The 25,641-nt window shown below is 46.7% G+C and overlaps 9 protein-coding genes across 9 annotated transcripts; 5 read left to right on the forward strand and 4 right to left on the reverse strand.

Moving 5' to 3' along the window:
• Positions 1-561: 561 nt before the first annotated feature.
• On the forward strand, positions 562-5,488 carry N7469_007510 (uncharacterized protein; the record flags this gene model as incomplete). Its single annotated transcript, XM_056646428.1, has 9 exons — positions 562-1,115; positions 1,168-1,250; positions 1,318-1,769; positions 1,842-2,185; positions 2,236-2,479; positions 2,553-3,482; positions 3,543-3,855; positions 3,926-5,015; positions 5,071-5,488. 9 exons carry the CDS (start codon positions 562-564, stop codon positions 5,486-5,488), a joined length of 4,428 nt encoding a protein of 1,475 aa, XP_056499869.1.
• A 1,178-nt stretch (positions 5,489-6,666) lies between these two features.
• Positions 6,667-8,277, reverse strand: N7469_007511 (uncharacterized protein; the record flags this gene model as incomplete). Its single annotated transcript, XM_056646429.1, has 1 exon — positions 6,667-8,277. The coding sequence occupies one exon, from the start codon at positions 8,275-8,277 to the stop codon at positions 6,667-6,669; it is 1,611 nt and encodes a 536-aa protein (XP_056499870.1).
• Positions 8,278-9,531: 1,254 nt separating this feature from the next.
• Positions 9,532-12,002, forward strand: N7469_007512 (E1 ubiquitin-activating protein ubaB; the record flags this gene model as incomplete). Its single annotated transcript, XM_056646430.1, has 10 exons — positions 9,532-9,591; positions 9,681-9,851; positions 9,974-10,210; positions 10,278-10,402; positions 10,457-10,521; positions 10,578-10,857; positions 10,911-11,089; positions 11,156-11,268; positions 11,333-11,676; positions 11,735-12,002. The coding sequence occupies 10 exons, from the start codon at positions 9,532-9,534 to the stop codon at positions 12,000-12,002; spliced, it is 1,842 nt and encodes a 613-aa protein (XP_056499871.1).
• Positions 12,003-12,188: 186 nt separating this feature from the next.
• N7469_007513 (SDR family NAD(P)-dependent oxidoreductase) lies at positions 12,189-13,314 on the reverse strand (the record flags this gene model as incomplete). The annotated part of the gene is made up of 3 exons (XM_056646431.1): positions 12,189-12,346; positions 12,401-12,794; positions 12,865-13,314. The coding sequence occupies 3 exons, from the start codon at positions 13,312-13,314 to the stop codon at positions 12,189-12,191; spliced, it is 1,002 nt and encodes a 333-aa protein (XP_056499872.1).
• Positions 13,315-13,496: 182 nt separating this feature from the next.
• N7469_007514 (elongin C) lies at positions 13,497-14,048 on the forward strand (the record flags this gene model as incomplete). The annotated part of the gene is made up of 3 exons (XM_056646432.1): positions 13,497-13,701; positions 13,777-13,825; positions 13,910-14,048. 3 exons carry the CDS (start codon positions 13,497-13,499, stop codon positions 14,046-14,048), a joined length of 393 nt encoding a protein of 130 aa, XP_056499873.1.
• A 1,229-nt stretch (positions 14,049-15,277) lies between these two features.
• Positions 15,278-18,222, forward strand: N7469_007515 (putative ubiquitin-protein ligase (Asi3); the record flags this gene model as incomplete). The annotated part of the gene is made up of 2 exons (XM_056646433.1): positions 15,278-15,718; positions 15,772-18,222. 2 exons carry the CDS (start codon positions 15,278-15,280, stop codon positions 18,220-18,222), a joined length of 2,892 nt encoding a protein of 963 aa, XP_056499874.1.
• A 425-nt stretch (positions 18,223-18,647) lies between these two features.
• N7469_007516 (NAD-dependent malic enzyme) lies at positions 18,648-20,785 on the reverse strand (the record flags this gene model as incomplete). Its single annotated transcript, XM_056646434.1, has 8 exons — positions 18,648-18,976; positions 19,027-19,391; positions 19,463-19,729; positions 19,779-19,912; positions 19,970-20,098; positions 20,157-20,360; positions 20,413-20,634; positions 20,735-20,785. 8 exons carry the CDS (start codon positions 20,783-20,785, stop codon positions 18,648-18,650), a joined length of 1,701 nt encoding a protein of 566 aa, XP_056499875.1.
• A 1,130-nt stretch (positions 20,786-21,915) lies between these two features.
• N7469_007517 (NEDD8-activating enzyme E1 regulatory subunit) lies at positions 21,916-23,672 on the forward strand (the record flags this gene model as incomplete). Its single annotated transcript, XM_056646435.1, has 2 exons — positions 21,916-22,290; positions 22,350-23,672. The coding sequence occupies 2 exons, from the start codon at positions 21,916-21,918 to the stop codon at positions 23,670-23,672; spliced, it is 1,698 nt and encodes a 565-aa protein (XP_056499876.1).
• Positions 23,673-24,115: 443 nt separating this feature from the next.
• Positions 24,116-25,571, reverse strand: N7469_007518 (tRNA-splicing endonuclease subunit SEN54 family protein; the record flags this gene model as incomplete). Its single annotated transcript, XM_056646436.1, has 2 exons — positions 24,116-24,564; positions 24,620-25,571. The coding sequence occupies 2 exons, from the start codon at positions 25,569-25,571 to the stop codon at positions 24,116-24,118; spliced, it is 1,401 nt and encodes a 466-aa protein (XP_056499877.1).
• Between the last annotated feature and the right edge of the window lie 70 nt (positions 25,572-25,641).

Consider the following 25,641-nt stretch of genomic DNA (forward strand, 5'->3'; position numbering starts at 1 on the left):
TAGACTAATAAATATGACAAAAATCGAAACCAAACCCCCATTTCAGCCACAGAATGGATCTAGTTAGGTCGAAACAATAATCGTTGACACCCGTCAAAATGCATCATTCGTTTATCTACATGATATCTCATAAAAGAACCACAGGAAACATTTGACTATAGCCTCTGGGAAGTGTAGGAGATATGCAAGCCTAGGCCAACCGGGAAATCATGACCGCCAGGGTGGGCGATATCCGAGTGTACTAATAGGTAAAATTGATTATCGATCGACTGAAAGATCCCAATAATGTAGCCATAGGATCCACATTCCGGCAAACGGATCTTGCGCCATTGCGTAAAGTAGAATGGCGGATGTGGTCTTCTCCGGGAGGCCCTTCTCGGGCCCGGTCGAATGTGAAGATGGAGCCGAAGGAAATACGGGAAATTCAGATATCAACCCTGATTTCTCAGCTACCACCGAGATTTCCGTTATGATGAGAAATTAGATTTATTAAGTAGTATGTCTCCTTTTTTGGTTCTGACTTTTTCATACCAACTTTCTTGAAGTGAACGGCTGCCCACCATGGCTGTTCTGGGAGGTATTCCCACTATGGACAACTCGTTGCTGCAGCAGCAGCAGCAGTTGGGAGTTGTCCACCAATCAGCTGGAACTGATAGCTCGGCCTCCACAGTAATGGAGGATACCAAGCATGAGAATGCAGTGGATATGGAAGATGAGATAGAGGAGATGGCGAGGCAGCTTACTCGTCACTCCACTCATTTTTCCACCTCCAAAACACGAAACCCATTCTTCGAAGATGATAAGGAAGCAACTTGGCATCCTGATAGTTCATCTTTCAAAGCGAAAGATTGGGTTCGAGCTTTGATTGCCGCTCAATCACAAGACCCCGAGCGATTTCTCCAACGATTGGCTGGTGTGGCATTCAAAGACCTTTCTGTGCATGGGTTCGGGAGTCCAACCGACTACCAGAAAGATGTTGCCAATGCCCTCTTGAGTATCGGTGGACTTGTGCGTAATATTGTCGGTAGTGGAAAGCAAAAGGTTCAAATCTTGAACAACTTCAACGGATTAGTTCGTAGCGGTGAGATGTTGGTAGTCTTGGGACGACCAGGAAGGTAAGTCACCATCCTTCGAAGTATCAAAAGTGGAAGCTCATAGTTCTCTTAGTGGTTGCTCAACATTCTTGAAAACAATCGCCGGAGAAATGAATGGTCTCTATGTCAACGACGACAGTTACCTCAACTACCAAGGTACGAAACAACAAAGCCAAATATATCCAGTTTATTCATGATACTGGGGTCTAACATGACACTGTAGGAATTTCTGCACCTATCATGCACAAGCAATTCCGTGGTGAGGCAATATTCAGTGCCGAAACTGACGTTCACTTTCCGCAGCTGACAGTCGGGGAGACTCTCACATTTGCTGCCATGGCGCGAGCACCAAAGTCGCGTTTCCCCGAATTGTCTCGGAAGCAGTATGCTGAACACCTGCGGGACGTGGTCATGACTATGCTAGGTCTTCGACATACATTTAACACACGCGTTGGCAATGACTTCGTGAGAGGTGTAAGTGGAGGTGAGCGTAAGCGCGTTAGTATCGCAGAGGCCATTCTCAGCGGTGCTCCACTTCAATGCTGGGACAACAGTACAAGAGGACTTGACAGTGCCAATGCACTTGAATTTTGCAAGAATCTCCGATTGATGAGTGACTATACGGGGACTACTGCATGCGTTGCAATTTATCAAGCCTCACAGAGTGCCTACGAGGTAATTCCAGCTTCAAAATTCAGATCTATAGAGCATCACTCAATGAGATACTTACGATTTTGATCAATACAGGTATTTGACAAGGTTGTGGTGCTTTATGAAGGTCATCAAATCTATTTCGGGCCCACCGACAAAGCTCGTGATTTCTTCACCAACTTGGGATTCGACTGCCCATCTCGTCAAACAACAGCGGATTTCCTCACTTCTTTGACTAGTCCTACCGAGCGCAGGGTGAAGCCAGGTTTTGAAGACAAGGTACCTCGTACACCGTCGGAGTTTGCACAGCGATGGCGGAACAGCCCAGAGCATGCTCTTCTCCTGCAAGAAATTGATGGTTTTGATAAAGAGCACCCAATTGGTGGCGAATCCTTGACCACGTTCAGTGAAGCGCGTCGTTCGATGCAGTCAAAGCAGCAGTAGGTTTTCTTTTCCTGTGTCTTTACAGGACATTTTCTGATCTCTCTAGGCGGTTGAAATCCCCATATACACTGTCGGTTTTCGAGCAGATCAATCTCAACCTCGCTCGAGGATTCCAACGACTAAAAGCGGACATGACATTGACCTACACTGCACTATTTGGCAATTTCTTCATCTCACTCATTTTGGGAAGCGTGTTTTACAATCTCTCCCCAGACGACTCTAGTTTCTTCTCACGACAGGTTTTGCTTTTCTATGCTGTTCTACTTGCAGCATTTGCTAGCGCACTCGAGGTACGTGTTGTCGATCCAGCCGGAGGGTGATATTTCTCTAGTGAAGTTTGATATGCTAATATCGAGATTCTAGATCTTGACACTTTACGCCCAAAGGCCCATCGTGGAAAAGCAATCTAGATATGCATTCTACCATCCTTTCACGGAAGCAGTTGCCTCAATGATATGCGACCTTCCATATAAAATAACAAATTCTGTGACATTCAATCTTCCGCTCTACTTCATGGCAAACCTGAAGCGCGAGCCTGGTGCCTTTTTCATTTTTTGGCTATTCTCAATTGTGACAACACTCACCATGTCGATGATCTTTCGGACTTTTGGAGCTGCATCGCGCTCATTGGCTCAGGCCCTTGTCCCAGCTGCTCTTCTGATTCTAGGTCTTGTTATCTATACGGGCTTCATCATTCCTACCAGAAATATGCTGGGTTGGTCTCGCTGGATGAATTACCTTGACCCAATCGCCTATTCGTTCGAAAGTATGATGGTAAATGAATTCCGAAATAGGAAATTCAAATGCTCGAGCTTTGTGCCGTCTGGTCAGGGCTATGAAAATGTCGATGTGATGAACAAAATTTGTACGACCGTCTCATCTCAAGCAGGAGATTCTGAAATCGATGGAGACGCCTATCTGGAGACCGCATATGCATATTCCAACGGCCATCTCTGGCGAAATCTCGGTATCATCATTGGCTTCATGATATTTTTCATGTTTGTTTATCTTATTGCGACGGAATTTATCTCTGAGAAAGCTTCGAAAGGCGAAGTCTTGGTTTTCAGAAGAGGCAACCAGCCCAAGCCTAATATCAATGATACTGAGGCAACCAGTACCGCTGCCTACAGAGCGGAAGAGAGCAACTCAGCACCTGGAACCAACATTCAGCGCCAGACTGCTGTGGTCCAATGGCAGGATCTTTGCTACGACATCAATATCAAGGGCGAAGACCGTCGCATCCTCGACCACGTGAATGGATGGGTAAAGCCAGGAACAGCGACAGCTCTGATGGTATGTCAAGTTACGAATATCTATACTTACTTTCTGTTTTCAATGAGCTAACTGTAAAAGGGTGTCTCCGGCGCGGGTAAAACTACACTGTTGGATGTCCTTGCGACTCGGGTAACTATGGGAGTCGTCACGGGTGATGTTTTGGTTGACGGCATGCCGCGAGACGACTCGTTTCAGCGCAAAACTGGATATGTTCAACAACAGGATGTCCATTTGCCCACTTCAACTGTCAGAGAGGCATTACAATTCAGTGCTATTCTCAGACAGCCTGCCCACATAAGTCGCCAGGAGAAATTAGACTACGTTGAAGAGGTGCTGGAATTGCTTCAGATGCAAACATATGCAGACGCCGTTGTTGGTGTTCCAGGTGAAGGTATGATTCGACTTCTGTCAAATCTCGTGATATTCAATATACTTGGACTTTTGTTAATAATATTTTCTAGGCTTGAACGTTGAGCAGCGCAAACGCTTGACAATTGGCGTTGAATTAGCTGCCCGACCACAACTACTGCTATTTCTGGATGAACCGACTTCAGGCCTAGATAGCCAGACCTCGTGGTCAATCCTCGATCTTATTGAAACATTAACTAAGCACGGGCAAGCGATTCTTTGCACGATTCACCAGCCATCCGCGATGCTTTTCCAACGTTTCGATAGACTATTGTTTTTGGCCAGAGGAGGACGCACGGTATACTTTGGCCAGATTGGTGAAAATTCATCAATCCTGGCGGATTACTTTATGCGAAATGGTGGACATGCTCTCTCAGAAGGCGAGAATCCTGCAGAATGGATGCTTGATGTAATCGGTGCAGCACCTGGATCCCATAGTGACATTGACTGGCCTGCTACCTGGAATGAAAGCCCAGAAAAGAAAGCAGTTGTCGAGCATCTGGACAATCTCAAATCTTCGCTCTCACAGAAGGAGAAAGAATCATCCTCGAAGGCAGACTATCAGGAATTTGCATCGTCAGCGGCTGTCCAACTTCGAGAATGTCTGTCTAGGGTGTTCTCACAGTACTGGCGCACTCCATCATACATCTACTCAAAACTCATTCTTTCGATTCTAACAGCTCTGTACAATGGATTCTCTTTCTTCCACGCGGCGAACACTCAACAAGGATTGCAGAACCAGATGTTCAGTATTTTTATGCTAATGACAATTTTTGGAAACTTGGTACAACAGATCATGCCAAACTTCCTCATCCAACGATCCATTTTCGAAGTTCGCGAACGACATTCCAAGATGTACTCTTGGCGTGTTTTCATGGCTTCCAATATCATCGTTGAGTTGCCTTGGAATTTGCTTGTCGCTGTTCTGATGTTCTTTTGCTGGTACTACCCAGTTGGTTTATACCGAAACGCTGAGCCAACGGATGCTGTACATGAGCGTGGTGCTTTGATGTTTCTCTTTTTGTTGATGTTTCTGTGGTTCACATCAACCTTTTCACACATGGTCGTTGCTGGCGTGGAGAATGCAGAGACTGGAGGCAACATTGCAAACTTGATTTTTGCTCTACTTCTTCTTTTCTGCGGGTAAGTCTTCTGATAGATGCTTCTTGGCTCACTTTATACTAATCACTCTCATCAGTGTCGTGGCCACACCGACTGCTATGCCTGGTTTTTGGATCTTTATGTATCGCGTCTCCCCGTTTACCTATTTGGTATCTGGCATGCTTTCCACCGCGCTCAGTGGGACAAGCGTTACATGCAGCTCGATTGAAACACTTATCTTTGATCCTCCTGCTAATCAGACGTGCTATGACTATCTCAACCCTTACGCAGTCGCGACGGGTGGCTACATTGAGAATCCGGATGCTACCAGCTCATGCTCATACTGCACTATGTCTAACACAGATACCTTCTTAGCCCAGGTGTATTCCTCTTGGTCTGATGCATGGCGCAACTTTGGACTTATGTGGGCATATCTGGCTTTCAATATTGTCGTTGCCCTTGGAGTCTATTGGTTGGCTCGTGTTCCTAAAAAGAGCAAAAAGGGTGGTGCCTGAGTACCACGAAATATGGACATCTTTGAAGTGTCTCGCTCATTTGTCCAATCTTTCGAGTCACTTACAAGTGAATACTTTCTTTTGATTTTGATTTCCTTTTCTACCCCTTCTTCTTCACTCTCGTCATGAGAACTTCCTCCTTCTTTGTACACAATTTCTTATTGTCCTTTTGTTTCTTTTCTTCCCTCTCCTTTCTTTCTTTTCTTTCTTTCCTTGAATTCCTCACATTTGTATTGTTGTCGACGTACAGCAATGTCCATTACTCTCTAGACCTTTTAAACTTAAATTATAGAATGAAACAGTTTGTTACCTTATATCGGCTGGAACGCCAGGGTACGGCGCTCTATAGCCGCAGCAAGTGCAGTCAACCAGTATTGTTAGTGTGGTTATTTTCAGAATAAATACACTCTTCATTACTTGGTCATTGTTTTTGCGAACTTAGGTAAGTATACAACTGATAAACTCGTTCGAATTCTCTGTCATAGCCCTGGAGGATGTAACATAATTTCAGTCATAATACTAAGTAGCTACTTAATGAAACGGGATAGGATGCTCGAGGCAGCACGGTCAGTACATGCAGTTCGAATGGGGCAGAAGGATGAGGGTAAACAACACCCCAACAAGAGCTATCTGCTAGCACTCTCTCGAATAGGCTGGAACTCGTGTAATTGATCTCTGTGTGTTGCTAAAGGTGCTATCTAAATGAATGTATATAACCCCCCCTTCCAAATTAGCCCAATTCCCTTACATAATCCTCCTACTTACAGGCAGGCCGATACTCCCCACTACACTAAGTAGATACCCAAAAATCGGAGATATATTATATTTTACATGGAAGTCTGTATTCAATACAGACTTCCATATTAAAAGCTAGAATAAATATAATAAATATATGCTAATTATTCCAATAAGGGATGGAGTGGTTCTATCAGTAAAAACAGTGATTCTTCTAACAACACTTCTCTACAGCACCGATTGCGGCTATAGAGCGCTATAGCCTGGGATGTTTTGTCCCGGTTCCAGGAACAATATTCTAACCCACATCAACTAGGAGTGGCGAACAGTGGGTTGACTGAAAGAGCCGAAGTAGGAACTGATAATTCAAAATTGAATGGATACTAATTCTTGTTCTGTATAAGTAGTAATAGAACGGCATTGTAAGTCTCTCGCCTAAGTGATCAACTTGTCTTCTGCTCATATGTCGACCCCACCATCTCTTCTTCATACCTCGCATTGATGATCGCGTTCATCGCATCCTCCGATCTCAGGTAGCTTTTATGACCCTTGAAAATCCAGAAGCTCAAGGCGATGATGAGCATGACTCCGAACACCGCGATGGCATAGTTCATGTCACTCGGCGAAGGAGCTGGACTGTCTGGAAAAAAGAAAAACACCGTAGTAACTATACAGTATATCACACTAATCCAATTGATCGTTGGGCCAAATCTAGCCAGTCGAAATTCTCCGGGTGGTAATCTGTGACGACCCACAAGCAAAAGTGACAGAATAGGGATACAGTATGAGATTGTCAGTGCTATTGTGCTCACACTGAGGATGGCCTGTAGGACCGTGTTCACGCCGAGGTATAAAACGCCCACCAATGCAATCAAGAGACCTTGAAGCCAAAGGGCTCGGACAGGCATTTTCCATGTCTTATCGACGTGGGTGAAATATTGGCTCCAGGGCAGTCCGCCATCACGAGCAAATCCCCAGGTCAACCGAGAAGACGTAGTCATAATACTCACAGCTTGACCTAGGCCATTGGCAATGAACAACACCATCAGTACGATTCCACCTTTAAGGCCGATCGTACTTGTGATAAGTTCCATAAATGGAAGACCGGAGGGCGAGTCCAAGACGCTATCCAAATCCTGTATACAAAACATACAGATAATCATAAATATCAAACCAGTGATAGCGCCAGTTATGACCGATAAGTAGATTGTTTTTGGGACATTCTTTCGAGGCGCGGGTATCTCCTCTGCAAGGTGAATAACAGAATCAAAAGCAGTCAATCCATATGCAGCTTGGACTAGACCAATGAACCAAGTTACCCCATCGCCCCAACCTGTTTGATTGATCCATCCACCAAACACAAACTGAGCTGATCGGAACTCTAGGTTTTCCCTCGTCGCCACACAGACTACTAACACGATGCTCATTAGTAAGAAGAGGCCCGCAAACCATATGCCGATAATATTGTTGAATACTGGCAAGGTCTTATCACTTCGGCAGGATACCAAATTGACCAAAATGAGCATGATAGTAACAGCGACATAAAGCAAAAATTGGACCCAGCCCTCAGACGCACCAGCCCAAGAGTTGTCAAACATTACTTTCGTTGCCAGTAGAAAATTCGTCATAAATGCAGCGGCAGAGGCCGTGAGAGTCCACCATCCAAAAGTGTTGATCCAAGCACACATATAAGAAGCGAAACGGCCTGTTGGGGTATTCCAGAGTCTGTAGGTCCAATAGGCCTGTCCCAGTGCCGTTGGCATGCTGCTGCATAATTCTCCAAGTGATAACGCAACGCAGATATTGCACAAAGTGACGAGTAAAAGCCCCCAGATTATTCCCACGGGGCCTCCACTCTCCAATCCAGTAGCAAGATCCTGGGCAAATGTTCCCCAGGTTCCCAGAACGCAAAACCCGAGGGCTAGCATGCTACTTAGGTTGAATTTCCGAGACAAAACTTGATCATGACCGAGAGCTGCCAGGTCATGTGCATCGAGGACAGCCTGATCGATCGAGTCGCATTGTTTCAATGAGGGTCTGACTTTTGGGTCCATATTTGCAAATAGGGATGGGCAGTCAGAGTAAAACCATACCATACAGCGACGATATTGCGGGCCGGACACAATGCTTTTTAAACAGAAGCAATTGATTACCTGACCTCACTCGACCGGCGGTCGGACTCCATGGAGCTACCTCCAAGCTTCGTCTCCTCTTATCAGTTTCGACACTCTCATTCCGATCCAGCAATAGCATCCTGATTGAATCGGTTCCCCGCATTTGACACTCCGCATCTGAGCGGGGATGACTGTGATAATCGCGCCTGGACTTGCTACTTCGAGGGTAGCAGATAATACCTTCGAAGAAAAAAAAAGCTTGTAACTTAAAGATGAGCATCATTGGATTTTTGTACCTTGTCCCAGCGATGCTTTCTGGGGTGGAGACAGAGTCCCGTTCGGGAAACTTCTGGCATGAGAAGCTTGGCTTGGCGTGCTTTCGTAGGCTAGCCCCTGAGACTGTCTGAGATAGGACTTTTGACAGATTGAAAGCATGGAGATAAGACTACCTCAAGGTCGAGGAGTGCATAATGTGACTCAAGATGTAAGCAGCGTTTCCAGCCTTATCCACGCAGTCAATTGACCAACGAACACCTCCACGATGCAGCAGCCTCTCCTGTTTGGTTGGACGTTGCAGTTGATGCAGGTGAGCCATCATATTTCAGATGAGCCGTGCAAATAAAGACAACGAGTGAAATTTTTCACAGTCTGCTGAAGGTCCATCATTCCAAGTTTTCCATCGGGATAAGGGGGACAATTCAACCAAAGGCCACTTGTAGGTTGTTATTAAAGCCAATTAGATATGACTATTTACTATTTATATTCACCACCCATTTTGGACATCGCATTCAGCCGAGGTGATCGTGGGAGAGAAAGAGAGAAGAAGGAGCAAAGAAGAAAATACGAGGAAGCAAACAGTCAATATAATCAATCTAAAAATGGAAGGGACTAAAAGGGAGGGAAACTGCATATACAAGTATGTACATAATCCATCGCACCTTCCCTTGGCAAACTTGGCAGTGGCCCATCGCACCTTCCCGCGAAAGAGGCTCCGCCCAGCTGCATTTGCCGTCATCGTCGACCCTCACCTCCGGGCTCGGCCATCGCTTCCGGAATCTCTTTCTTCTCCACCTTTCACTTCTCCGATTCTCTCAACCACATAATCTTCCTCTTCATACTTCGATTGAGTTTATCTACACTTACTTCTCTTAACTTGCGATCCTCAATCCTTGTTGGCGCATCCGCACCGCAATCATGCGACCTAGCGCCATTAAGCGCTCTCTTGGGGTCGACATGGCTGAGCACATTCAGAAGGTAGGTTGTCCAACATTATTGCGTAATACACGGTGAGGGCTTCTGTGAGAATTTATTATGGATGCTAATGCATATATTTCCCTTTACAGTCGCGCGTTCTCCTCGTCGGCGCTGGTGGCATCGGTTGTGAGCTGCTCAAAAACCTCGTACTCACAGGATTCGGCGAGATCCACATCATCGATCTCGATACTATCGATCTCAGTAACCTCAACCGCCAATTCCTTTTCCGTCGTGAACACATCAAAAAGTCCAAAGCCTTAGTTCGTCGCCCGATCCCTCAGTCCATCCTCTCCGCTCCCTTGCGAAAACGCTCCCGCGCCACACGCGCAACTCTCTATTTGGCGATATCAGAAAATGCTAATGATAACTATGTGGTGCACAGATAGCAAAGGAGGTGGCACAGAGATTCAAACCCAGTGCAAAGCTTGAAGCATATCATGCGAATATCATGGATAGGCAATTCAACATCGACTGGTTCAAGGGGTATAACATTGTGTTCAATGCGCTGGATAACATAGCGGCACGAAGGCATGTCAACCACATGTGCCTTGCTGCGAATGTTCCACTTATCGAGAGCGGAACTACGGGCTTCAATGGTCAGGTGCAAGTCATTAAAAAGGTAAGAGACATCTGCAGACTCTCTTGGGGTTTGCCAATCCGTTGTCGCGCATTGCTGACCAGTGAAGGGGGAAACCGAATGCTACGACTGCAATGAGAAAGAGACGCCGAAATCTCACCCTATTTGCACGATCCGTAGCAATCCGACTCAACCAATCCACTGCATTGTCTGGGCGAAAAGTTGGCTGATGCCGTAAGAGCTTCCGCTCCTGTCTTTTGCTGCTGTGGTTGGCTAACAATCATATAGCGAACTGTTTGGGGAGAGCGAGGAAGACCCCGATGCGATCGATGCCACGGAAGATGCGGATAACGGTGAGTTTTGAGTCGAGTGATCTAAATACATTAACGAGCCGCTAACATCGGACCAGCGGATGAGATTGCAACATTGAAGCAGGAAGCATTGGCTATGAAAGAAATTCGGGAGGCCCTCGGTACTGTTGACTTCTGTCGCAGGGTATTTGAGAAGGTATTTAAGGGTGATATAGAACGCCTACGTGGCATGAAAGATATGTGGAAAGAACGTCAGCCACCGGAAGCCTTGGAGTATGACACATTGGAGGAAAATTCGGCACAGACAAAGGCAACTGTATCACGAGAAGATCAACGAGAGTGGACACTCGAAGAGGCTTTTGTGGTATTCAAAGACAGGTACTGCTGTTCACATTATATCTCTGAAGCCTAGTGTACTGATCAAAAGACAGTGTGGACCGCCTGAGCAAACGTTTCAAGGCTCTCGAAGCAAAGCCCACTTCCGATAACCAAAAGCCGATATTATCATTCGACAAGGACGATGAGGACACCTTAGATTTCGTCACTGCCACGGCCAATCTGCGTGCCGCAGCCTTTCACATTGATCAAAAGAGCAAGTTTGAGGTAAAACGTAAGTAAAAAATCTAGCCCAGAAGCCGAACATCCTAAAAAAAAAATCTGATTGATTTAAAACCAGAGATGGCTGGCAACATCATTCCTGCGATTGCGACCACAAATGCCATGACGGCAGGCCTTTGTGTCCTACAAGCTTTCAAAATTCTCCAACAGAATCTCAACCAGGCGAAAATGGTAAGTTTAAAAACAAAATTTCCTCGGCGCTCTTATTGACGATCAGCTAATTCGACATGCAAAGATATTCCTTGAGAGGGGAGGATCGAGAGTTATCAACTCAAACTCTCTTGAGCCTCCTAAGTCAACTTGTGCAGTTTGTTCTGCTGTACATGGTAAAGCATTCGTAGATAACGAGCGCGCAACACTTAGTGACTTGGTTGGGTTACTACGCTCGGAGCTGAATTACGGAGAAGAATTTTCCATCGTGAACGACAAAAAGGAAGTGATCTATGACCCGGATCTTGACGATAATATCTCCAAGAAGCTGCGGGATGTCACAAATGACTTTCATTATGTCACAATTCTGGATGAAGATGACCAGGATCAAGATCCTCGTACTACATTGGAACTCTTCTTTGTGGAAAGGTAGCTCGAAACCCATCAAGTGCACTATAGCTAACTACATGCTAATTCTACCTCTTAGAACGGATCCGTCCGATGGCTCTAAGCCGATCGAACTGGAGCAAGCACTTGAGATACCTCGAAGACCCAAGCAAACTACAATGCAGTCTTCTGAAGAAATCTCAATATCCAATGGTACGAGTGGACCAGGTAAGCGCAAACGAGACGAAGACGAAGAAATGACAAATGGCCACGTTTCGAAGAGGGTTGCCGGCGAGCAAACGAATGGCGATGCCCATGAAGCGATTGTCCTCGATGAACAAGACGATGGTGCCATCCTCATCGACTAAAACAGTATCCCATCTGGTTGGCTGGTCGCGTGTGCTTCTTAGAAATAGACGGGAGAACACCGTCTGATCTTTCTTTTTCTTTCTGAGTTGTCTGTTTGGAAATGTATCATATGACATTGCATGAGTCTTCAAAATCAAGAGACTCGAAATTACGAAGAATTTGTGATTTTATTATGAATTGATTGACTAGACAGCACTTAGTCCGCCATCAATGTTAAGCACGCAGTTGTTAGCATACTCATTCTGGGCAAGGAAAACTGCTGCGTCTGCCACTTCTCGTGGGTCTCCGAATCGATGCAAGGGTATCGTGTCTTTCAAACGGCTCATTTCACCAGGAGTAAAGTCTGCATATTCTAGTTAATACCCTCTCTGGTGGAATTGATTGGGGGGTTACCAACCTGCAATCATCGGTGTCTCAATGTATCCTGGAACAATGGCGTTTGATCTGATAATCAAGTCCTTTAATGAAGACGATGCCTCGACAGCTACAGAACGGGTCAAGCCTAGGACACCGGCCTTGGAAGCGGCGTAGGGTACAGCGCCAGTGCCCCCCTTCAATGCTAGTAAGGAGGAAACGTTGATGATACACTTTGAAATAGAATTCGCCTCTTTAGCCTCGCTCTTGCGGGTTCGAACCCGACTGCGGATTGCAGCGCGTATTAGTGCTCGGGAAGTGAGCATTGCACCTTCGAGATTTGTGCGTAAAACATGAGAGATATCCGTGGGTTCTGATCTAGGGAGAATGCTTGAGAAGGAAACTCCAGCAGCATTGACAAGGATATCTACTGTTGCCTGTATACTAGTCATCAAAACATAGTCCGGTTCATTTAGAATGTATGGTGATATTCGAATACGTGCGTACCATTTCCTGTTCCAACTCTCGCACCCATGAAGCGACTTCTCCAACATCACCGACAAGTAGGCGAATCCGATCAGATACATTTGAAGAGGTGATACCTTCGGTGCTATGGACATCCCCCGTAGACGAACGGAGATCATTCGCAGCAGCCTGTAGGCGTTTCTGTGACCTGCCCACCAGAATGATAGACGATGCACCCTCTTGTAGGAAACGCTCTGCAATGGCATAGCCAATCCCCGATGAACCACCAGTGACCATACATGTACGGCCAGAAAGTCGATTTGCAGGCTGAAAGCGGGTCACTGGAGAGTTTTGAACTGATTGAGTAGACGAAAAGTAGCGATGACGCCTTATTCTGGCTATAGAAGGGCACCCCAATCTGATGTCATTCACCGGCCTGACAAACAAAGATGCACCAGACATCCGTACTTTAGTGACAAGAGAGACCGTCATGGCTTGCAGACTTTCCTTTCTCGTCTTCCTTCTCTCCACGTCAACCGATATCTTGCCGAATTGCGACTTCCGCAATATTTCTCCACTCTTGAACAAGTTCAGAGAACAGCTTGAAGTCACCACGAAAGAATACCACCTGAGGCATCAAATTTCCCCAACCGCGACGCGCCTTATCGATAAGCATGATTGCGCACAGGCCACGTGACGGCCGCTTGCCCGCCGAAGACCGTCGACTTCGCGACTTGCATGATGCGACTCGTTCGGACATCATGGCATCCACTCCGTCCGAGTACGTGACATTGGTGTCCTGCGATGGCTTTGAGTTCATTCTTCCGCGCAGTGCTGCCTGTGTCTCGGGCACGATCCGCCGAATGCTCGATCCTTCCAGTAAGTGGCTCAATCTTGTTCCAACACCTCTGTCGAAGCTATGCTGATGACCTGACCCTCTTACTTACATCACAGGCAAATTCTCCGAAGCTATTACTGGTCGATGCATATTAGAAACTTTGACGTACGTGTTATCCCCATCAATTTCCTGCGTTGTCGGTGTGCTATGCATTTCGATCTGGTCCACCGCTAATTCTGATCTCTATAGTGGCATTGTCCTCGAGAAAGTTTGCGAATACCTCCTTTACAATGAGAAGCATAAGGATCAGGCGAATGTACCAGACATGGACATTCCGCCCGAGCTATGTCTGGAGCTTTTGATGGCTGCTGATTACTTGGATACTTGAAGTGGCCACACGTTCGGTCTTACGAGCTACCCGTATTTGGCCTGTCGTGCTCGGGCTATATTCTCTGAACCCCCCCAAAATTCCAAGTCGAAGTTTGGTTTAGGTTCTTGACGCACTGGGTTATGCGGCGCCATCATGGTTCTTTTTATGAGGAATTACGATTTTCAAGAACGGGAATGGTCCCTGGCGTTTCATTGTGACAAAATTATTGCTTCGCATTACATACTATTATCTTCACCGGACTGCCAAAAATTCAAAAACCTTTGTGCAATTTTCGTCAAATAAGCTGTGGCGCCGTTAGAATCAGATACCCGCAAGGCCATCCAAGCATCAAAACATTCGACCAAATATCTCCATGGGCGAACGGTCTAAAATGGATGGCAGATAAAAGATGAAACTCCGCAATTTTCGTGCCCGAGGCACTATGGGCTTAAGTGCCCGGGTTTTGGGATTTGCTAGAGACATAATCGTAATGTTTCTCTGTATTGGCAGTGTACTAGTATTTGCTCGTTATAGATCCACCTGGACACTATGTACCGGAAGAGGCTTTGAAGGTACGCCGAGTGGCCGTCTTTACCCTTCAAAGTACAGTCATATAGTAATCAATTTGAGCGGATACTACTGGCAATATAGTAAATTGCCAACTTGACCTTGACACGTTCTGCACACTCTTGGAGCTCTTCAATCAACATGTTCTCGTCAGTTAGGTGCAAGTATCTGCGTTGTGCCGTAGTTATATGTATTTAGCCTCTAGGTACGTTCTGGTATTGTATACATTCAAGTTTCATTGCAGAAGCTCCACAGACCATCTCATGGATTTAAGAATTTTAGTTATAGCTTATCTGATCCAATCTTCCTAATGACAAGAGCTTCTGTCTCTAAACAGTGATCATCGTCCTCAAGTTGCTATTTATTCTGCGGTTGGATGTTTGCCATCTAGTTAGTTACCTCGGCCTCATGACTAAGCCGGAAAGCGGGCCGCGAGTGTCCCCAGTTCATTCAACATTCACGACATTTCATACGCCTTGTCGGTATGCAGTTTGCAGGAGCAGGACTCTCTGTGATTCCCTGTCGATTCGAATGCAAAATAAATCTCACCTAGTCATCTTTTGACCCCCCCTGTCTGCCACTAACGAGCGTGGTGTGGGGGCTACCCCATTCCAATCCATCCGATCTCCCCGGATCGTTGATAGTGACCGATAGAGGAGTACCGTGAACAAGGACACAACATGTCAAGTATCCTTGACTCGGCAACAGTGCCAAGCACCACAAATGCAGCCTCGTTGTCACAGACTATCAGCGCGTCGGCTTCCGCAACGTCTGCAAAATCGTTCCTCCCCAGCTCCCCGCTTGAGCTGATTACATTTCCCCTGCGCGTCCTCAACCAGGCCGAAACATTCGCGTTCAGTACAGTCCCCAGACACCTCCTTCGTATTGCGGGCATCGACAATATACAGATGAACTTCTGGGGCGGGGCTGCGGCGACGGCAAGTGATGCGGGTTTCGCGGGCGATGCAGCGCAGGCCGCAACGGACCTGGCGAGCGATGGCGCTCAAGCTGCAGCGTTTGGAGATAGTTGGTATGTGAGCGAGTTCTTAATGGCTGCGAAGAAAATTGGTGGGTTCTTTGGGTACCTGACCAGTGTATGGTCATTCGCCTGTCTGGTAGAGGTAAGCACCATCTGGTTCTAATCTTCACTTGAGCGAAGCTGATGCATGTTTAGGCTCTTGTTCTTAACCGCATCACAATTTACGCTTCCACACGTCGTCACCTTCGTCTGGGCTGGGAACGACGGCTTGCTTTGCGCTTGATTCCTATAGTGCTATTCGCGACCCAAATATTATCCTTGCTGCGAGGAATCCGGTGTCAGACTGCTCCATCCTACTCCACAATGCGATATGGTCGACCCGGAAACCCATTGATTTTTGACTATGCACCCGGTGGAGGTACTCTGTATTGGCTTTCCTCGAACCTACTGTCCTGGGAGACAGATGAGCAAGCTTGTAGTGCCGTCAATATGGCACGAATGCCAGGCTCACAGGAAATTCCTTACGGGACATTCTCATTACTGTGGCCTACTTTCTTGCTTCTCTGTTTGAGTCACTTCATGGAAACCCTGTCATGTGCATTGCAAGGCAAACCTGTCATGACCGAGACTGGAATGTCTATATTCGAACACTCGCTTGCGTTCGCAGAAGCGGAGTCGATGATCAGCAAGTCAATCGGCTTGGGACTTTTTGGTCTTCCGAAACAAAGTCCTCTCAACTCGGCTACATCTGTCGGCGATGCCCCAGTGTCTCCTTTACGGCTTTTAACGAGAGCAGAGGTTCTTGATCGTATGAATGTGACCCCTGAGTTACTATTGATTGTCTTGATTTCGTGCTCCAACAGCTTGTCATCTCACGTTCTTGACGTTCTCGGTAAACAGAGCCGATATCGTCTTTTCAACACTACTCTATGGGGCCTCTGTTTTATGGCCGCCATGTCATGGGGACTCGAAAGTGGCCCTCCTGTTAGTATTGAGACGGGTGTACTTAAGTTCCCGACAGTCTGTATCGTCGGCTTCATACCCCATCTACTAGTATTGCTGGGAATTATTGTTTGCCTGGGCATATATGGACTGGCTTTGACCATAACAGCCTTCTCTCTGCCGGCTGACGAAACCCAGAACATTTCTCTCAGGCAGCGATTCGCACTGGCCCACGAAAATATGCAAGGTGCCAACCAGATTCGCAGCATTCGTATCAATAGACACGAAGACTTTTACACAACTTTGCTTCGGATTGGGTACGTGGCATTGACAGCAGCTAGCGAAGCTGTGTTCCTCAACGAAGGCACGGCCGTAATTGCCAGACAGATGACTTGGCTTGAGAAAGACCGCCTCGCAGAGATTGAAGCCTCTCGCCAACGGAATTCATATGGAAATTGGCCCAACCAATCACGGGGTTCCCCTTTCGACGCAGTAGGATATTCAGGATTTGACCTTCCTATGCAATCCGCGGCATGGGAAAGTGGATATGGCCGAGAAAAGAAACCGGAGAAGCCCAAGGATGGCGCCAGACACATGAGACCTCATGCTGAGATCGGAGGCGTGGGTGCTGTGCAAGCATCTCTCCGGCTTTGGCACGTGATTTCATTCTTTCGTTCCATCTTCTGGCTTATTGTGCGATGGATTGCATATGGCGCTAATCGGGCCCTTGATCGATTAGGAATCAGTGCGCGCCCACAGTGGCTGAAAAGATTTTCCCGAAACAGACAAGATAAGTCTGGTCTTCGCGGTGATAATCCACCGGGGCTTGACTTCTGGATCCTTACCGATGACGGCGAGCTCGAACTGCCTGATGATCGGGAGTATGATGTCGAGCTAGAAATGCGAAAACGAGTGCGCCCTGCTAACTCGAACTGGGAACGGAATGATGAAACCCGCCTTGAAGATAAGCTATACGACTGGTGGAAGATTGGTGGCTCGTGGGGCAACCAGGATCACACTTCAGATTACAATCCTTCTGTGGTTGATGATGACGATACTACGAGTATAATCTCTATGTCGACCAATGCATCAGAGGATGACTGGGAGGATGAAGCTGATGATGGACGTCGAACTCCTACCCAGAGGCACCCTTTCCCTTCGTTTTCCCGGGAAGGCACTCCTCTTCAAGACCCGGTCATGGATATGGGCTACCTCGCTCGTCTTCTTGATCCGCAAGATAGTGAGAGCCGAGAGGAGGCACGAATTCTGGCAGCTCATCTCAAACCGGGACAATCCTCCGGTGGTATAATGACTCGCAGCCAGTATCATCGTCAAGTGGAAAGGGAGAGATCGCGTGTTCTCTTTTCGTCTCGCTTGCAAATGGAGTCAAACTCCCAAGGCGAGAAACGGAAGCCTACTGCAGAAGAGGAGTCAGATGTTCTTGAACGACTGATCCTATCCCGTCGCGCCGAGACAAGCTCCAGCGCCGATCCCAACACTTGGCAATCCGGTGCTATGGGCTTAGGTGAAAATGGCCCACCTTGTGTCGTTTGCCAATCGAACCCACGATCTATCATCACCTGGCCATGTCGCTGTCTTTGTATTTGTGAAGATTGTCGTGTTGGTCTCGCCATGAGCAACTTCGGCACCTGCGTAACCTGTCGCCAAGAGGTTGGCGGATTCATGCGATTATGGGTACCATGAGTTTCGTCACATTTCAAAAATTTTCAACCCCGTTATTCAACAAACGTTCGTCTATGAAAACAAGATATTTCCAGAATAACTACACTATATCCAGTATCCACATCCAGAAGCGTGTAACATATTGCATTTACATCACGACATTGATACTCAGGTTCAGACTCGGACTGCGAGCTGTACTTCACGGCATTGGTCAGCACGCCATCTTTTTTCTTTCTTGTACATAGTTATCATTTCTTTTTATCCTTATTTAGGGCTTTGGATTAATCAAGACTGACTATCAAGACAATAATTCATTCAAATTGTAGCTTCAAATGCGCAATCTCGGAGTATCGTGAGCGTAATTGACTGGCCAATGCGACTTGACCTTGACAGTGGAAAGTGAGACAGAATATCGTTTCGTAATTCCTTCAATAGATTCATCAGTTTCACCCCTTGACAAGAGGTAAATAATCAGCCTCCCACATCTGCTCCCGAATCCACTGCTTTCGTTCGTTGTCCCCAGAAGGAATGGCTTCTCGCTGCGAAAGTCCTTCTGCCACGGAGCATTTGATCACAGCAGCAGCAATATCAACACTAATATTTCGCACATTCTCAACGTCAGGTAGAAGGGGCTTTTTTGGATCCGTCAATGCAGGTGATTGGGCCTTGAGAGCCTCGGCAGCCGCCACGAGCATCTTCTTACATACAAGGCGGCTTCGTGAGAGAACTGCTCCAAGACCGATTCCCGGGAAGCAAGTAGAATTATTGCATTCGGCTTGAATATTATCAGCTCTAGAACAGGTCCACCTCTGGATATTGACTTACCGATTTCATATTCAACACCGCCATATTTGACTGGGGGAAAGGGACTTCCTGTTGCGATAAGTGCTTTCCCATCAGTCCACTCGTAGAGATCCTGCGGTTTTGCCTCATGGAGTCGTGTCGGATTACTGAGTGGGAATATGATAGGTCTTTCGACGTGTTTGGCCATTTCTCGGATAATCTCTTCTGTGAACGCTTTGGGTTTCGTCGAAGTACCGATGAGAACGTGTGGCTTAATTTGCTGAACGATAGAGAAAAGATCGCGTTGGCTACTTGACCAGTCGCTTTGTTCTCGTGCAAATGGTGTCTGAGCCGGTGTTAAATCATCCCCGTCAGACTTTAGTAGTAATCCCATTTTGTCGAGGCACCTAATTTCAATTGTCAGATCGCAAACGGTCCCCGAGTATGGATTGATCGCTGTTACTACGGTAAGACATACCATATTTGCTTGATTGCTTCCACCTTAGGTTTTCCTGTCTTCGTCGCGATAGTATCGGCGATCTGGTCTGCTATTCCTGTACCAGCTGTGCCAGAGCCAAATATCACGACTCGGACATCTTCTATCTTCACCTGGCTGACTTGCAGAGCTGCCATCATTGCAGCAAGAGTGACGCATCCTGTTCCTTGTATATCGTCATTGAAACAAGGAATCTGGGATTGATATTTGTCCAGTATTCGACGCGCGTTGTGAAGACCAAAGTCCTCGCTACGATTATTAGCTTCAGATTTCGAAAGGTCTTGGTTTCCGAACTAACAAGTGGATGTAGGCTTTTGGAAAGCGATTCCTAGCACTTTTAACGAAAGTTTCCACAAAGTCGTCATATTCTTTGCCTCGTATGCGGCGCTGTCGTAAACCTAGATACAGCTCATCATTAAGGAGCTCTTCGTTCTAAAGCAATATTAGCAACACTGAGTGCGCTATGACCAAGCGAAGATTCGTGCATACATCTGTCCCACAGTCCAGTACAACTGGAAGTTGCTTAGCTGGATGAATGCCGGCACATAAGGTGGTGAGAACAAGCTTGGCGACCGAGATGAGAATGGCACCGACGCCTTGATCACCAATGCCGAGGATCTACTTAAAAGGTTAGCCAATGATAAATATAGACAGCATAGAGAAATCTGCAGTTTACCTCTTCTCCATCGCTCACAACGATGTAATCAACGTCATCTTCGTTTCCGAAGTTAGACAACGACTGCTCAATCATGTCCTGGTCTTTAATATTAAGGAAACACCCTTCTGGCTTTCGGAACAACCGGGAATAGTTCTGGATAGCATCTCCCTCGGTTGGAGTATAGATTATGCTAAACATCTCTTTGAGGTGCGTTTGTAGAAGCTGGCATTTAGGTCAATTTGGATGTACCTTATGCTGGCGATCTTTAACGTACCCGGTAGTACAGCACTTCATTCTGTGCCTTCATACTGGCCATGAAAGTATTCTTGGCGAGATCATCTTGTCGACTACTATACTGCTGATATGCGCGTTCCACTTGCTCATTTAGCGACTGGTGGTTTGGAGGGAGCAATCCTTGTAGGCGAAAGGTTATTCGCTCTTCTTCGGAGAACGCGGTGCCTTTATTGAAGCGTGAAGATTGCAGTAGTGCTGCACCCTAGATGAGTAACGATAAACAGTGAGAATTGCACATTTGCGAGCTCAAAAGTAAAGAAATTATTTTAAGAAATTGAATAATATTTTCCCCCTCGACATACCTCGTATGGGCATTTCAAAGACCGAGATTTGGGGGGAAGAGAATAGGACATGATCACAGGTTTACTGGTCGGTTATGAGATGCAGCACAATTTCGAGTTGATCGCCGAGGCACTTCAATGCTCCCAGGAGAACCATGTATAATATGTAAATCAGAAAACAAAGAAGAAGTAAATGTTGGAGATGTTGGATTGCAAGAAATGAAGTGGGAAGACGAAAAGAAATCCGGCGAGGGCGCTGATGTCATTCCCTTTTAAGCAGCACGTGAATTTCTACTTTTTTATACAAACGAGCATCTACAAAATTATACAATATAATTTATAGGCTATTATGGGCAGGTTATTCTGGAAGTAAGTATTATTATGGGAGATTATGTATTCTAGTAGTATCTTCTGATCAGAAAATTTGATGATTATAAGAGATAAATCATGGCATGTACCCTATATCAGAAATCTACTTGCTATCATTAAGATCACTCATAAGTTTTATTCCAAGCCTTTGAATATAGCAACTGTGTTATGCACTTAGCAATTATCACAAAACCGCAACAGTTTTGGTTAGATTTTGGTATGAAGAGAAAAGGTGTAAACGCCGGCTCCTAGAATTAGCCCAGGTAGTTGACCACCTGGGCTAGTCAAATAATTCTGTATCGTATACAGTAATATATAATATCAATTAAGCCAAGGGATAAGCCCTAAGCCTAGTACTGCTAAGTAATAATGAATTCATGAATGAATACCTTCAAAAAGTTCCAGGGTCGTTCTGTATACGCTGATCTGTCACTATTAATATTGAACAAGATCAGTTGCGGACCCCCAAACTTCATGAACAAGTTTTGCAGAACTAGAATCCTGATTCGGATAAAGACTAAAACTGAGCTAAGCAAAACCATTGATTGTTTCCACTACTAAAGCCTCTGTTCATGCTATACTGCTTAATGCAAGGCTGTAGAATATTTCTGCCTCATAATACTGGCATACACAGCCCACCCGCTTAGTCAAAAAACGACTTGCGCATCGAACAACACCGCAACAACAACTCAATCCAAGTATCATCAGAGAGCGTACAGGAATTAAACGTTGTAAAACCGTGATATTCGGATATATCCGGCTTATCTGTTCAATTGGAACCTCGACAATTGGAGCCCCAACACCCACTCCACTTGTTCTTATCACATCAAATTATGGCGGACGCTTTCCCCGCGACCCTCGCAGGTCCAACCTCCAAGGAGCGCAAATATGATCGTCAACTTCGACTGTGGGCTGCCACAGGCCAACAGGCCCTTGAAGACGCCCGTGTCTTACTGGTAAACTCTGACGGTCCACTCGGATCAAGCAGCACTGGAGTTACTGGCGTGGCAGGCGTTGAAACGCTCAAGAACCTCGTTCTGCCTGGCATTGGTGGTTTCACGATTGTCGACCCAGCAACTGTCACCGAAGCCGATCTGGGCGTCAACTTCTTTCTGGAAGAGGAGTCCCTTGGGAAGTCTCGTGCGGATGAGACGTGTCGTCTGCTACGCGAGTTGAACCCAGATGTACAAGGGTACTCATATTCAGAGGTATGCTGTCACTTGCTCTTCGCTAATTTTTATATAACATCTCACTCACACTTAAGTAGCCAATTAATGACCTACTACAAGACCCAAGCTTTTTGCCCCAGCACAAGCTGGTCATCATTTCTGGTCCAACCAAGCGTTCTTCACTGGACTCGCTCTGCAGGACGGCTCGGGAGTTGGGCATCCCAGTCCTATACATTCACTCAATCGGCTTCTATGCAACATTCTCATCTCAATTGGCCTCAGAATTCCCCATCGTGGAAACTCACCCTGACCCTGAAACAACACAAGATCTGCGTCTTCTAAACCCCTGGCCTGAGCTTGTCAATGCGGCGGAAGCCCTCGGCGAATTAGAGACCATGGATGACCACCAGCATGGCCACGTCCCATACATCCTTCTTCTATTGCGATTCATCGAAGAATGGAAGCAATCTCATGCAGGCAATGCACCGGCAAACTACAAAGAAAAGACCGAATTCCGAGACTTCGTTCGATCGAAAGCCCGCACCAACAATGCCGAGGGTGGCGAGGAGAATTTCGACGAGGCCGTATCTGCCGTTCTCAAAACAATCTCGCCTTTCATTCTACGCAGTCCAATCCGAGAGATCTTTGAAATGGAACAATGCCAAGAACTCACGGCAGACTCGGCTGACTTTTGGATCATCGCGTCGGCAATCAGCACATTCTACGCCAAACACAATGTCCTACCTCTACCGGGTTCTCTCCCAGATATGAAAGCGCAGTCTGCAGACTACGTCTCTCTGCAGAATATCTACAAGAGCAAAGCACGCGCAGATGTGGAAGAGGTAATTTCCACGGTACGACAACTCGAATCTCAGCTTAGCCGTCCCACAGCTCCCATCCCCGAACGCGAGGTTGAGGTGTTTTGCAAGAATGCCTCTCACATTAAGGTTGTTCGGGGACGGAATATCCCGCAAATTAGCAGTGACAGTGATTCGGAAACGCTGAGCGCAATTCGCAACCAATTGAGCATGGGCCAATTGGGTCTACCAGACTCGCTTGTCTCTATCTTTATCGCCACCCAGATTCTAGACGCGGTCGTTGATGAGATCCAAAGTAGTTCTTCGAACAGTTCTCTCTCAGTTGACAACGAAGGGCTATGGAAGAGTCATACGGAGCGAATCCTCGCTCTACTGCAAAGAGATGACCCGACGCCTTTGGACACGGAGGCGAGAGAGTCGATTGAGAATGCTATTCAGGAATTGCGCAGAGCCGAGGGCGGTGAGTTACACAATATTGCTTCTTTGGCGGGTGGTCTTGTTGCACAGGAGGCTCTCAAGGTGATAACGAGACAATATGTACCCTTGGATAATACTTGTGTTTTTGACGGTGCCCGCAGCCGGAGTGAGATGTATAGGTTGTGAGCATTGGCTACTATAATGCAGTCTTTTAAGTGGCATTGTGTAGATCTAGGTATGAAAGGTCTATTATGAACTTATGAGTGATGAAGTGACATTGCCACTAGATTTCGAACTTTCCAAGATTATTTCCTGGTAGATTCCGGTCTGGTTGCTTTGGATTCAGCGTCTTTTGCACAGCTGAGCAGCACATCGCTGATCGTAGCGTGATATTTCATCACCAGACTGACTGTATAGAATCACGGTTGTATCTGCGAGGCATAAGTGACGCCAGCAGCTACGGCAAGCTTATGGCTGGCTCTCCGTGAATGATTTGAGCAGATCAAGGGGCGCTAACTGGCACCAGACTTGTTCCTGTGCTAGACAAGCACCAGCTTGATAAAGTCATGATGTTCCAGTTGGCAGGTATGTCTTTGATATTCCACAAACGACAATCCAAGCTAGTGGAATCACCTCTTGCCGCGATAATTTCCATTCTTTTTAGGACCCATGGACGCACTATGCGTTTCATAAAGCTTCTCCTTTCCAAACGCCGCATCCGAAATTCGTAAGTAACTAGCAATACCTTGGTCCACTACCGCTAGAATAACATTGCGGTAGCCATGTCGTAGCCGCATGTAGACCATTCGCTTCATTTTCTCACCATGCGGCGGGTCCAAGGGCGTAGTCTCCATCAACGCGCCAAGTTGGGCGAGAGTAGGAATGGACTCTGTCTCGCGGGTATTCACTACTGCGATGCGGAAATCAGGGGGTGGAAAGGCACTCTTCTTGATCGGAGTTGAGGGTCTGTAGGCGTGGAAAACCACTCGGAATGGAGGAGTAGTGTCGAGTGGATCTCTTTCAATTGCGACACTTGGATCATACCATGGTATCATGGCGAGTTTGCGATAAATATCATCTAGATCCAATGTTAGAAAGAAAAAAGTCCACTTCGTCCGTATGGAGAGACTTACTATAACTGCGGTGCATACCACATCCAACCACCGGACCAGCCGCCGTGGAACTGGTACAGAAGGGATCCGAAACCCAGCTAAAAAGCTGATCGAGAATACCAGCCAATCCCGGGCCACGCTTCAAAGGATGTCGAACAGCAACTTCCTGCTTCTGGTCCTTCAACAACGCATTCTCCGCCTGAGCAGTATCATCCCAACCAGGTGCGCGCGCCAATGCATAACCAAGACGCTTCAACCCCGTGAAAACAGTATACCTTTCCAAAGTCAAACCAGAATGCCCAATAAAGCTCGCATACGCCGCCTGCAAACTCATCGGAATAGACAATTCCTCTGCACTCTCACCGGCGGAACCAGTCATTTCATTCGGCCAGCGAATATCCAGACTACCCCGCTCAATTAAGAAAAGTGCTTCCTCAGGTAATAACCATACTCGATTCCAGCGATCACTTTGACCCATGTTTTTGAAATATTGTCCCTTCGGGTTCGGCACGTATACACAACTTCCCAAATGTACATTCACGCCCACGCCCTTCCCTCCAAATTTAGCGGGATCTTCAATGGTCACGCCTGGTGGTGGCGCAGGTCCATCCGGAGCAAAGTATCCAATAACCTTATTATTGGCATTATGCAGACGTGGATGCGCGAGGGCATTGTGCATTGCCTGGCGAGAAGCGGAGAGGACATCGGCCTGGTATTCGGTTGGGTTAGGTTCGAAATCTTTTTCGCCGCGTTTTGGGAGTGTGGCGGAATTTGAATCTGTGAGGCTTTGGAAGATGTTAGTATTGGGTTTTGCAGCGGTGCTAACGCTGGTGCGTAGTTGCGAGATCTGGTGCGCGTACAAACTGAGGTGATTTAAGAGGCGGAAGTCTTGTGTTTCGTCGGAGAGATCTGTTTCGATTTGAGTTGCTTCAACTGAAGTGCCACGGATGGCATCTTCGTCTTTGTCCGCCATTTTGCGCCGGAAGTAGTCTGCGCTTGGTGGTATGAGTTGTGGTTAGAAGTCTTGGTGAAGTTGTAGAGTT

Source organism: Penicillium citrinum (assembly GCF_028827155.1).
Source record: "Penicillium citrinum strain IBT 23319 chromosome Unknown utg000006l:1.0-3011923.0:1.0-3012962.0, whole genome shotgun sequence".
Lineage (NCBI taxonomy): Eukaryota > Fungi > Ascomycota > Eurotiomycetes > Eurotiales > Aspergillaceae > Penicillium > Penicillium citrinum.